We start from the raw sequence: 13,829 nt of genomic DNA on the forward strand, positions 1-13,829 counted from the left end.
ATAAATGGATCTTAAAGGGACACTGAGCCCAAATTTTTTCTTTCGTGATTCAGATAGAGTAGCAATTTTAAGCAACTTTCTAATTTACTCCTATTATCAATTTTCTTTGTTCTCTTGCTTTCTTTATTTAAAAAAGAAGGCATCTAAGCCAGCCAATTATTGGTTCAGAACTCTGAACAGCACTTGTTTATTGGTGGGTTAAAGTATCCACCAATCATTAAGAACAACCCAGGTTGTTCACCAAAAATTGGCCTGGCATCTAAACTTACATTCTTGCTTTTCAAATAAAGATACCAAGAGAATGAAGAAAATTTGATAATAGGAGTAAAGTAGGAAGTTGCTTAAAATTGCATGCTCTATCTGAATCACAAAATAAAAATTTTGGGTTCAGTATCCCTTTAAGTCTCAACAATAGTCAAACACAGATCAAATCAAATTGTATGACAATTTTACGAGGAAATCAAGGTGATTTGCATACTTTTTATTCCTACTATAGAAAAACCACTATAGACTCTCTTGTTTTTACTTTGATAGTGTGAAAATCTAACCTTTTCACAACAATTTTAGCAGAAAAAAGGTAAAAAGTCTGTGTTGCAGGGCCTTTATCTCCAGCAAAAATAAATTATTGTATGTAAGAGACCACTTACGTTAAAAAGGGTAATCCCCTCTATATATTATATGATCAGTGATTTTTTTATTTCATAACCCATTATACACCAGGTGGAAAGCAATAAAAAGAGAAACTATGTCCCATTCTTGGTAAAATTAAATCCATACATCGATGAGAACCTTTATACTATAGATAAGTAACTCCTTTTTTAAAGGATCATGAAACAAAAAAAATATCTTTCATGATTTCATGATTTTAAGCAACTTTCCAATTTACTTCTATTATCTAATTTGAGTCTTTCTCTTGGTATTCTTATTTGAAAATTATACCTAGGTAGGCTCAGGAATAGCAATGCATTTCTTGGAGCTAGCTGCTGATTGGTGACTGCTTTTATTAGTTTACTAGATTTGCTCTAGTAGTGCATTCCTGCTCCTTCAACAAAGGATACCAAAAGAATGAAGCACATTTGATAATAGAAGTAAATTGAAAAACCATATGATCTATCTGAATGAACAATGAAAGAAAAAATTGGGTTACATGTCTGTTTAAGTGAGAGGCAGTATTACCCTCTATATCTAATTCACTAGATATTAAGTTAAGATAAATACATTTAACTAGGCAAGAAAATAGCACCATCCTCTCTAGCAAAAATAACTGAACACACAGTTTAGATCTCACATTATAAGGACCAGAGGCAGAATAGCTTTTCTGCTAATGGTGGGTCACATGACTCACATTGTGTTTATTGATATTACAATATCCAGGATATTTTTGTTTTTTGATCCTCCTCATTTCCATTATACCTGTAAGAAATAAATAAATAAAGGAGATAGGAATGTTTAAATGTACATAATATGGCTTGGTGTGCTAATTCTGTAATACAAATTAAAATAGCATGAGTAGCATTTTAAAGTAATTAATCTATACCAGCTAATATCGTTTTAACAATATATTAGTGATTAATGCTGAAGAACATATTTTAAAGGGACACTGAACCCAAATTTTTTTTTTTCGTGATTCAGATAGGGCAGCAATTTTAAGCAACTTTCTAATTTACTCCTATTATCAATTTTTCTTTGTTCTCTTGCTATCTTTATTTGAAAAAGAAGGCATCTAAGCTTTTTTCTTGGTTCAGTTTTTACCTATGTGATTACTTTGTATCTAAGCCTCTGCAGCTTGCCCATTAATTTCAGTTGTTTTGACAGACTTGCATTTAGCCAATCAGTGCTGACTCGCACCTAACTCCACAGGAGTGAACACAATGTTATCTATATGGCACACGGAACTAGTGCTATCTAGCTGTGAAAAATGGTCAGAGATAAACCCAGGTTGTTCACCAAAAAATGGGCCGGCATCTAAACTTACATTCTTGCATTTTAAATAAAGATACCAAGAGAATAAAGAAAATTATATAATAGGAGTAAATTAGAAAGTTGCTTAAAATGTCATGCTCTATTTGAATCATGAAAGAAAAAATTTGGGTTCAGTGTCCCTTTAAAGGGACAGTAAAGCTGCACTTAGTGCTATGGCGCGGTTGGGCCGGGCCTTGACTATACAGCTGGCCCGATGCGCTGACTAAAAATAACAGACCCGCTCAGCAGAGAGCAGAGAGCGGGTCTGTAAAAGCGCCGTATTTTAGCAAATTAAACGGGTAAAAAATGCTTTTATGGCTATAGCACCTAAATAATGTTATATAATTCTGCACTATGTGCAGAATTATATAACATTATTTTTAAGGTTTACTGTCCCTTTAAAGCGAACAGCAAACACAAACAGACACTGAACTATACTCTACTCTTCTGACTGATTTACTATTTTCAATATATTTTATTTTACAGTAGTTATTATTCCAACCTTAAATGTAATTGTGAGGAGATTAAGCAGAAGTAATGAAGCGTTACATTTCTTGTAGAACATTTTGGACAAGTGTTAATAGAGAGATACAAAAATAGATGATGATATTGCAAAAATAGATTATGATATTATCAGTCCACTTCATATATAGCAGACCTTGAAAACCATTTCTCCCTTGTGTCTGACTGACCTCAGATACTTTCACGCTCAGATATAAAAGTGATCACGGCAGGTTGATTAGCTTTCTGAACTGACGGTCATTTGTACGTCTTACAATAGCAATTCTCATGGGGTCAACTTGGCTTTCACACAGATATGAGGATCTATGTAATACGAGTAGAAGTTGATCAATTGTTTTTGGACATTGTGTAAGATTTGATGACATTGATTGTTTGGCGCTATTTGTTAAATCGCATGGTATGCCCAGGGGAATCACACATGAACACATCTTGGTATAACCACAATAATGCCTTGATTGTATCTTTTTCATTGTGACCTTTATTTACCCTTTATTTTTTGTGCATTTGTTCTTCTTTTGCTCCCTTGGTATGTTTCTGAATATTTGTTGAATGAGTTAGGCATATAGGTTTTATTGATCATTGACAAAGCAACTTTAAAAGACTTAAAGGGACAGTATGCACTCATTTTCATATAACTGCATGTAATAGACACTACTATAAAGAACAAGATGCCCAGATACTGATATAAAAATCCAGTATAAAACTGTTTAAAAACTTACTTAGAAGCTGTCAGCTTGGATCTGTTGAAAAGGCAGTTGGAAAGCCCACTGCAAGTGGGAAATAAGACACTCCCCCCCTCCCCTTCTTTTGCATATGAAAAGACCCTTTACACAAACAGGAGCAAGCTGGAGAAGGTAGCTGACGGTATTCACATAAAACTTTGGGGCTTGGTTAGGAGTCTGAAAATCAGAGCAATGTTATTTAGAAATAAGCAAAACTATACATTTATTTAAAAAAAAAACAACTTTATGGGCTTTAGAAATAGATCATCTACAAAACATTTATGCAAAGAAAAAATGAGTGTATAATGGCCCTTTAAAGGTACATCAAATACATTTTTTTATTTCTTGATTAAAATTGTGTAAATTCTAATAAAAGGGATACTAAACCCACATTTTTTTCTTGAATGATTCAGATAGAGCACCTGGGTAGCACTTGCTAATTGATGACTAGATGTAGCCACCGATAAGCAAGTGCTATCCAGGGTGCTGAAGCTAAAATAGCCCGGCTCCTAAGCGTTATATTCCTGCTTTTCAAATAAAGATAGCAAAAGAACAAAGAAAATTGACAATAGGAGTAAATTAGAAAGTTGCTTAAATGACATGCTCTATCCTAATCATGAAAGAAGAAAATGGCATTTAGTATCCCTGTATCTTCTATTATTACATTTACTTTGTTCTCTTAGTTGTTGAAACGTAGGTAGGAAAGCTCAGGAGTGTGCATGTGTCTGGAGCACAATATGTCAAGTTTTGGAAGAATGCTTGTAACAATGTTATACATAGCGCAAACACTGCTGCCATGTTGTGCTCAAAAGTGTATAATATTGAAATATAGTCGCAATATAGTGCTCTAGAAACATGCTCTTCAACAAAGAATACCTTGAGGACAAAGTACATTTAATAATCAAAGTAATCTGGAAACTTTTTCAAAAAATTGTATATTTTATCTAAATCATAAACCTATTGGGCTAGATTACAAGTGAAGTGCTAATTTAATGTGCGCCCGTAAAGGGTCAAACCCTCCCATTTACTGGCGCACGTTAAATAACCGGCCATTACAAGTGGCTGGTTAATGGTACCGCAAGCTCGCAGTAGCACTTTGCGCCAAGCGAAATTAACCAGAAATCTGGTTAATTTAAAAAATGTCCCCCAATTGCCTCATAATAAAGTGTACATTTCCTTTTTAAAAAATAAAAAATATTAGCATCTTTTGTTTTGGAGAAAATAAACTGCACAAAGTAGTTATAAGGGGTTAAAGTGAGGGGATGTGGGGTGTTAGAATAATAAGGCACTGAGTGCCTTTATATTGTGGTCTATGGGAACTCTGATTTCTCTATAAATATATATATATATTTGCTTATATACATATATATTTTTGTGTTAATATGTGTATATACACATATAAACACATAAATATATATTCATATACTGTACATATATATTTTAAATATGCTGCCCAATGCTACATGACTTACCCCCTGTTCTGTGCTCAGTGGCGTATTTAGGTTTTATGCTGCCCTAGGCACTGCTAAAATTAATATAACAACTGCAGAGTGAGCACAGGCATGCAGCCATGTTTAGTTGTGTTAGCACTACCAACCTGAGGGTTCTGGCTAGCAACTGCTCACTGATGTTTAACCCACTCATATTAGCAAAGAGTTGTGTTTTTTACCAATTGCACCACTGTTTGTGTGATGCTTCTAACCTACAACACATATTTTTTTTTTTATTATCTTTTTTGATGTTTACTTCAGAACCATTCAACATTTTATTGTTTTATCAAGTAAAGTAGACAACTGCATAGGCCGGGGTATCGCACATACAGCTTAATTTGAAAACATAATCATTTTTAGGGAGACCTTTGAAATACTTTCTTTCCCCCAGTATTTGACACCATTTTCTGTATGTGAGACGGAATCTAACAATTGCTTAAGTCTGTCAGTAGTAGCACGTGTTAGCAGTAGCAGTCTGACTTGACGAAAATCAAATAAAAAATGACTCTCTTTGTGGCAGCCTGAGTTGGATCCCTACCTGAGTTTGTTGCTCCGTCCACTGTCCTCACTCTCACTGCTGTGCTTACAATAGTCCCTGTCTCCAGCGCTGCTCCACTGGATCAGTGATCAGTCTGACTGACTCGTGACTCAGTCTCACCTCCGTTGCCGCCTGGCCTGGGAGATCACGTGCGTGACTCCCGGACTCAACTCTTCAAGCCATGATGTGCGGCCGGGCTGGTTTGAAAATGTCACACGTGACCGCTCAGCGAAAAGCCGGTCACGTGACCGCTTGCTCAAAAATATTTTTTTTTTTTAAAGCAGAGTGCGGTGTGGACAAGTGCCACCCCCCAAAAGGTGTCGCAATAGGCACCAGCCTTGTTGGCCTATCCGGTAACACGCCTTTGTATGTGCTATGTGCTTTGTCTGTCTATTGGCATCAGAACAAGGCTCCCATTGGAGCCTATGGAAGTGCATTCTCATGTGCACAAAGATTCAATGCAATGCGAACGTGAGGTCCCATTGTGCTTTACTTGTTATACCAGCGCATATTTGCATGCACCGGTATTACTGAGTGGAGCGCAAATATCGAGCTCGCTCCACTCTTAGGCCTCTAGTTATCAAGCCGTCAAGCTCAAATACGCTGGAATTCTGCAGCGTATTTGTGGCGAGGCTGATTCACCTTAGTTATCAAGCCCTAGACACCAGCAAAAGTAGAATATAGTGACGTAAGCTTCGATCCGCCGGACTCAGTCCGACACAGATCGATTCTTACATCACTCCAGATGTTCCGCACACAAGTTCGGCACAATCTGACTACTTTTGCTAGTTATCAAAAAACTAGCAGGTACGCTCGGCACTTTTCCGGCCCAGCGTACCTGGTTTTCAAACTGCTGCCCTGGAGGCGGCGGATCCCATAGGAATCAATGGGAGTCTGACCATAGCGAAAGTTCATGTTCGCTGCTGCCAGACATCCCATTGATTCCCATGGGAGCTGTCTACACCTAACACCCTAACATGTACCCCGAGTCTAAACACCCCTAATCTGTCCCCCCCTACACCGCCGCAACGAAATAAATGTATTACCCCCTAAACCACCGCTCCCGGAGCCCACCACCACTATAATAAATATGTTAACCCCTAAACCGCCACTCCCGTTCCCCGCCGCAACTATAATATATGTATTAACCCCTAAACCGCCACTCCCGGACCCCGCCGCCACCTACATAATACCTATTAACCCCTATCCTGCCCCCACTACACCGTCGCACCTATAATAAAGTTATTAACCTCTATCCTGCCGATCTCGGACCCCGTCGCAACTAAATAAATTCTTTAACCCCTAAACCGCCGCTCCCGGACCCCACCCCACCTATATTAAACTTATTAACTCCTAATCTGCCCCCCCCTACACCGTCGCCACCTATAATAAATTTATTAACCCCTATCCTGCCCCCCTACACCGCCGCCACTGTAATAAAATTATTAACCCCTAAACCTAAGTCTAACACTAACCCTAACACCCCCCTAACTTAAATATTAATTAAATAAATCTAAATAATATTTCTCTTATTAACTAAATTAATCCTATTTAAAACTAAATACTTACCTTTAAAATAAACCCTACTATAGCTACAATATAAATAATAATTATATTGTAGCTATCTTAGGATTTATTTTTATTTTACAGGCAACTTTCAATTTATTTTAACTAGGTACAATAGCTATTAAATAGTTATTATATAACTATTTTAATAGCTACCTAGTTAAAATAAAGAGAAATTTACCTGTAAAATAAAAACTAACAATTACACCTAACACTACACTATCATTAAATTAATTAAATAAATTAGCTACAAATAACTACAATTAAATTAAATTAAATAAACTAACTAAAGTACAAAAAATAAAAAAAGCTAAGTTACAAAAAATAAAAAAAATAAGTTACAAACATTTCAAAAATATTACAACAATTTTAAGCTACTTACACCTAATCTAAGCCCCCTAATAAAATAACAAAGCCCCCCAAAATAAAAAAATTCCCTACTCTATTCTACATTAAAAAGTTACCAGCTCTATTACCTTACCAGCCCTTAAAAGGCATGCCCCAAAGAAAACAGCTCTTTTGCCTGTAAAATTAAAATACAACCCCCCCCACATTAAAACCCACCACCCACATACCCCTACTCTAACCCAAACCCCCCTTAAATAAACCTAACACTACCCCCCTGAAGATCATCCTACCTTTAGCTGTCTTCAGCCAGCCGACCCACCGATGGAACTGAAGAAGAGATCCGGAGCAGCAGAAGTCATTATCCAAGGGGCGCTGAAGAAGTCTTCCATCCGATTGAAGTCATCATCCAAGGGGCGCTGAAGAGGTCTTCCATCCGATTGAAGTCTTCATCCAAGCGGCATCTTCAATCTTCATCCATCCGGAGCCAATCAGATTGAAGTTCAATAAGCCACTAAAATTGAAGTTTAATAAGCCAATCAGATTGAAGTTCAATCCGATTGGCTGATCCAATCAGCCAATCAGATTGAGCTCGCATTCTATTGGCTGATCGGAACAGCCAATAGAATGCGAGCTCAATCTGATTGGCTGATTAAATCAGCCAATCAGATTTTTCCTACCTTAATTCCGATTGGCTGATAGAATCCTATCAGCCAATCGGAATTGAAGGGACACCATCTTGGATGACGTCACTTAAAGGTACCGTCATTCGTCGTTATTCGTCGGGAAGAAGAGGATGGCTCCGCGTCGGCTCGTCTGAAGATGGCTCCGCTCCGGATGGATGAAGATTGAAGATGCCGCTTGGATGAAGACTTCAATCTGATGGAAGACCTCTTCAGCGCCCCTTGGATGATGACTTCAATCGGATGGAAGACTTCTTCAGCGCCCCTTGGATGATGACTTCTGCTGCTCCGGATCTCTTCTTCAGTTCCATCGGTGGGTTGGCTGGCTGAAGACGGCTAAAGGTAGGATGATCTTCAGGGGGGTAGTGTTAGGTTTATTTAAGGGGGGTTTGGGTTAGAGTAGGGGTATCTGGGTGGTGGGTTTTAATGTTGGGGGGGGGGGGTTGTATTTTTATTTTACAGGCAAAATAGCTGTTTTCTTTGGGGCATGCCCCGCAAAAGGCCCTTTTAAGGGCTGGTAAGGTAATAGAGCTGGTAACTTTTTAATGTAGAATAGGGTAGGGAATTTTTTTATTTTGGGGGCTTTGTTATTTTATTAGGGGGCTTAGATTAGGTGTAAGTAGCTTAAAATTGTTGTAATATTTTTGAAATGTTTGTAACTTATTTTTTTTATTTTTTGTAACTTAGCTTTTTTTATTTTTTGTACTTTAGTTAGTTTATTTAATTGAATTTAATTGTAGTTATTTGTAGCTAATTTATTTAGTTAATTTAATGATAGTGTAGTGTAAGGTTTAATTGTAACTTAGGTTAGGATTTATTTTACAGGTAATTTTTATATTTCTTTTAGCTAGGTAGTTATGAAATAGTTAATAACTATTTAATAACTATTCTAACTAGCTAAAATAAATACAAAGTTACCTGTAAAATAAATATAAATCCTAAAATAGCTACAATGTAATTATTAATTACATTGTAGCTATCTTAGGGTTTATTTTACAGGTAAGTATTTAGTTTTAAATAGGAATAATTTAGTTAATGATAGTGTAGTGTTAGGTGTAATTATAACTTAGGTTAGTTTTTATTTTACAGGTAAAGTTCTCTTTATTTTAACTAGGTAGCTATTAAATAGTTAATAACTATTTAATAGCTATTGTACCTAGTTAAAATAAATTGAAAGTTGCCTGTAAAATAAAAATAAATCCTAAGATAGCTACAATATAATTATTATTTATATTGTAGCTATATTAGGGTTTATTTTAAAGGTAAGTATTTAGTTTTAAATAGGATTAATTTAGTTAATAAGAGAAATATTATTTAGATTTATTTAATTAATATTTAAGTTAGGGGGGTGTTAGGGTTAGTGTTAGATTAGGGGTTAATAAATTTAATATAGGTTGCGGCGGGTCCGGAAGTGGCGGTTTAGGGGTTAAACTATTTATTTAGTTGCAGCGAGGTCCGGGATCCGCAGGATAGGGGTTAATAACTTTATTATAGGTGGAGGCGGTATAGGGGGGGCAGGATAGGGGTTACTAGGTATAATGTAGGTGGCGGAGGTGTCCGGGAGCGGCAGTTTAGGGGTTAATACATTTATAAGAGTTGCAGCGGGGTCTAGGAGCGGCGGTTTAGGGGTTAATAACTTTATTTAGTTGCAGGGGGCTCCTGGGCCGCCGGTATTAGGGGTAGAACATTGTAGTTAGTGTGGGTGCTTAGTGACAGCTTATCAATAAAGCTGTCAAAAAGCCGAAAAGCAGCGAGATCGGATGTGTGATAACTTTGGCGAGCGTATTCAGGTCTGTGGCGGCGATGGTAGGCAAGCTTAGGCGGGCGTATTGGGCCGGCGAAGGCAGGTAAAGTAGACACGTTGATAACTAGAGGCCTTAATCTGGCCCATTGTGTTTCATGTCCCTTTACGAATATAGACATCTGATATTTGTTTCTTTTACCACAATCAGTTGTATTAATAAAATATTGTAATTAAATAATTAAAAATGAAATTTAAATCAACCCTTTTCTAATAATTCAGCTTAAGCAGTAAATACAGACAGACTTGATGGGCTTTTTTTTTTTTCTGCCTTCAAGTTCAGTTTCTAAGTTTGTGTATAACAAAGGGCATCATTCCCAATGAGGAAAATAAGAACATAGGCAAGCATTAGTGATTGTTAGTTACCAATGTAAGGCAAAATAAGTTATTGCTGTTTGCTCATAGTGATATGTGCTTTATTATGTGTCAAATACACACACTCCTCACCTACCTGTTTCCACCAAACAGCTGTTGCCTAAATAGCCAAGCAGAATACTTATTGGATGTTTCTAACCCTACTGTATATTCACTGGGCAGGATAAAAGATGTTAGAATGTCACTGATCATATTTCTTTTCTAGGAAGTATTTATTTGGATTCTTCCCTTATAATTCCAATATGATTGGACTAGAATCGTTGGCAGACCCCTCAGACACCTGGGATATTATTGATACCATTGGAAAAGGTACATATGGAAAAGTTTACAAGGTCAGCAACAAGCGAGATGGCAGCCTGGCCGCAGTGAAGATTTTAGATCCAATCAGTGTAAGTTACGATATAAAACTATCTTACTTTATTAACTATTGTTTTGTTATTAACAGTCATTTCATTTCTTTCATGTGTTACATCTAAAAGTATTACTTTTTTTTGCTTTTGTTTTGTTTGCTTTTTTTGTTTTTTTTTCCAGGCATATGAAAAGCCATGAATAAACAATATGGGGCCTATTTATCATGATGCGAGCAGACATGATCCGATATTGCGGATCATGTCCGCTGCACATCGATAAATGCTGACAGCATACGCTCTCGGCATTTATCATTGCACCAGCAGTTCTTGTGAACTGCTGGTGCAAAACCGCCCCCTGCAGATTTGCAGCCAATGGGCCACTAGCAGGGGGTGTCAATCAACCCGATCGTATTCGTTCAGGTTGATTTCCGGCAACGTCTGTCCGCCACCTCAGAGCAGGCGGACAGGTTATGGAGCAGCGGTCCTTAGACTGCTGCTTCATAACTTGTGTTTCTGGGGAGCTTGAAGGCTCGCCAGAAACACGGGGCATCAAGCTCCATTTGGAGCGTGATAATTCAGCCCCTTTATTTGTAAGAAGAAAAGTAAATTAAAGGGACACAAAACTCAAAGATTTTCTTTCATGATATAGGTAGAAGATACAATTTTAAACAACTTTCCAATTTACTTCTATTATCAAATTTGCGTCATTCTCTTGGTATCATTTGTTGAAGGAGCAACAATGCACTACTGGTTTCTAACTGAACACATGGGTGAGCCAATGACAATCGGTATATATATGCAGCCACCAATCAGCAGCTTGAACCTAGGTTATTTGCTGCTTCTGAGCTTACCTAGATAAACCTTTCAGCAAAGGATAACAAGAGAAGAAAGCAAATTAAGTAATAGAAGTAAATTGGAAAGTTGTTTAAAATGGTTTGTTCTGTCTAAATCATGAATATCTAATTATAATTTAAGTACTGTAAATGCATCATAAAATGTCTGAGTACAATGAATTTGTTTTTTGGTGCTTTTGGCACCTCGGTAGGGATATTTTCTACTTAACCAATAGTAAATAAAGATAATATGTTTCAAAGGTAAAGAAAATGCAACTTTATTCAAAATTAGGATATTTTTATTTTGTATTTTAGAAAGCTAAAGCAAAGTAGTTAGTTTCTGTTCATATTCATCTGTAAGGGGAGTAAATATTTTAATTAATTGGTGTATTTGTTATTTGGAATGTAGAATCCATTTTCTGAATTTGAAACAAACTTTTGAGTATTATTCTATAGCATCTAGATTGCCTCATCAACTATTTCACTCATTTTTGTCAAATGGTACTGCTATTCTTCTTGTATTTAAAGTGATGGTAAACGCTGTGTAGCCAAAAGCTGTAACTATAATCTATTTGTTCTAATTATATTATGATCTATTTTTCATCTAATTATGTATATGTAAAATCACTTACAAATGCAGTTTTTACATGAAGCTCTGATGTGAGCCCCCTCCTGCCCCCGTGCTCAAATAATAAATCATTCTGAGCAGTATCCAATCAGTAAGCTTGGGTCAGTGGCTCTGACGTGTAGAGCGGGTGGGACCGCTGTGCACATCACTTGAAGTAAAATTTTGTAGGGAGGAGCTAAGACACGATATACAATAATTAGAAAGGGATAGAAATAAAACTAAAGTACAAAAAAAATTATGTTGATGTAGTTTACATATTAGATGTATGAAGAGTGTAATTACACAATTGTACAAGTGCAGTGTTTATAATCACTTTAATGGTCTCTTTCACCCGGCTCTTTAGTTGATATGTCCTCTAGGTAAAATGATCTAATTCTGGATGGGACCCTAATATAACCCCATTAACTAACTTACATTAGGGATTTTTCCTGTTATTAGTTATGACTTTATCCTTTATTTCAAATTTTAGCATATATCCTCTTCCTTACACACACCATTATAAACAGTACACAAACTCTGCTGGATCTGGTTTGTATGACACAAGCTGAATTATTGCTGACACATAACTACTGGTTGTCTGAGCAGGTGCAGTGTTTTAATGCAGAGAGTAGAAAACTGGGTAGCATAGGTGCATATGCCCCTGAAACAGCAATAACCTTTTAATAGCAGGTCCACTGACATCATTTATACTCTCACCTAGGACATAACCCAGCATATTATTTTCAGGGCTCAAAAATTTCACTCGAAATTTGCGAGTGGAAATTTAATGGTGGTGAGAGAAAGCTAGTGAGTAAATGTTTAATTAATATTCGCTCACTGTCCGAAGTCTGGTGACGTGTTGTAAGTAGCAAAGTAAGCACATTGTATTTGCTAAATGTACACTCATATTGCAGCACTGACAAGGAAATGTTATTCTAGGGCTGTAGAGACCCCATTAATTTGTAGACTGTAACGTCTGAGAGGGTAAATGAGGCAGAGAGAGATTGCAGAGGAAAAGTGAAAGATAGAGTTAAGAGAGTGTTGGAAAAAATAAGAAAGGATGAAGAGATATGAGAGACGCAAAAGATAGAGTGTAAACTGAAAATATGGCCTGAGAGAGAATGGAGAGGATAAAAAGAGAGATTGAAGAGAGAGGAGGGAGTTGAGAAAGACAGTTACGAGAGAGAAGGGAGAGATAAAAATTATTTTAAAAAAATCTCCAGGTCTGCTATGACCTTCTATGACTGTCAGCACTCTCTTATTCAAACAACTTCCTTTTCCAAATCAGCTGTCGTCTTCCCAGAACCCCTAGTTGATGTTTCTAAATGCTATGCACTTATTTTTGTTAATGTATTACTGTATGTAGCATTATTTAATTTGTCATGGTATAAAATAAAAACAATATTAAAAATAACTGCACAATAAGCTGTTTCACAATAACTAAACATATGTAAAGAGGGGTGGGGTAGTTGTTGTGGTGTGGGTGGTTAGTGGGTGTGGGCAGGTGATGGGTGGGATCAGAAGTGGTGAGTAACATTTTGTCCTGGCTAGTAGCTTAGGACTTTTTGAGCCCTGTATTATTATTGTAATATACAGTATATTATTATCCATGACATTACCGCTGACATCACTCATGAACTTCCATATCAGATCAAATTGTAACACTTAGCTGGGAACAGTGTACTAACAGTGCATGGAAACATGTCTGCTAAACATTAATACTGCATTGACATTTACTATTATTATTATTATTATTAACAATGAATAGTACAATATAAGATCATTTTCCTATCACTGAATATTATTAGCATTAGAAACGTGCTGATATACATCCCAGGGAAAAATTGCCATGCCAGTCATCCACTTTCTGTCACCGTAACCAAATTGTCTGCACTAGCGACACCATCTTAATCCTTTTTTATATTTAAAATACTGTTCTACAAACTTAATTACATTTGCTACCATTTATCAAACTGCAGAACCAGCTTTGTGAGCCTTGCTCATGCGAGCCTGCAGCTGATAGTTAAGAAGTAGA

General features: G+C 36.6%; 1 protein-coding gene across 1 annotated transcript in view; it reads left to right on the forward strand.

Annotated features, from left to right (window-relative positions):
- LOC128645425 (myosin-IIIb-like) overlaps nucleotides 1-13,829 on the forward strand; it is a 268,888-nt gene that overhangs the window by 43,743 nt on the left and 211,316 nt on the right. The window contains exon 2 of the mRNA XM_053698423.1: nucleotides 10,210-10,393. Coding sequence (XP_053554398.1) covers nucleotides 10,247-10,393 — 147 coding nt within the window. The 5' untranslated portion in view covers nucleotides 10,210-10,246. The remainder of the gene's footprint in view (nucleotides 1-10,209; nucleotides 10,394-13,829) is intronic.

Source organism: Bombina bombina, chromosome 1 (genome assembly GCF_027579735.1).
Source record: "Bombina bombina isolate aBomBom1 chromosome 1, aBomBom1.pri, whole genome shotgun sequence".
Classification (NCBI taxonomy): Eukaryota; Metazoa; Chordata; class Amphibia; order Anura; family Bombinatoridae; genus Bombina; species Bombina bombina.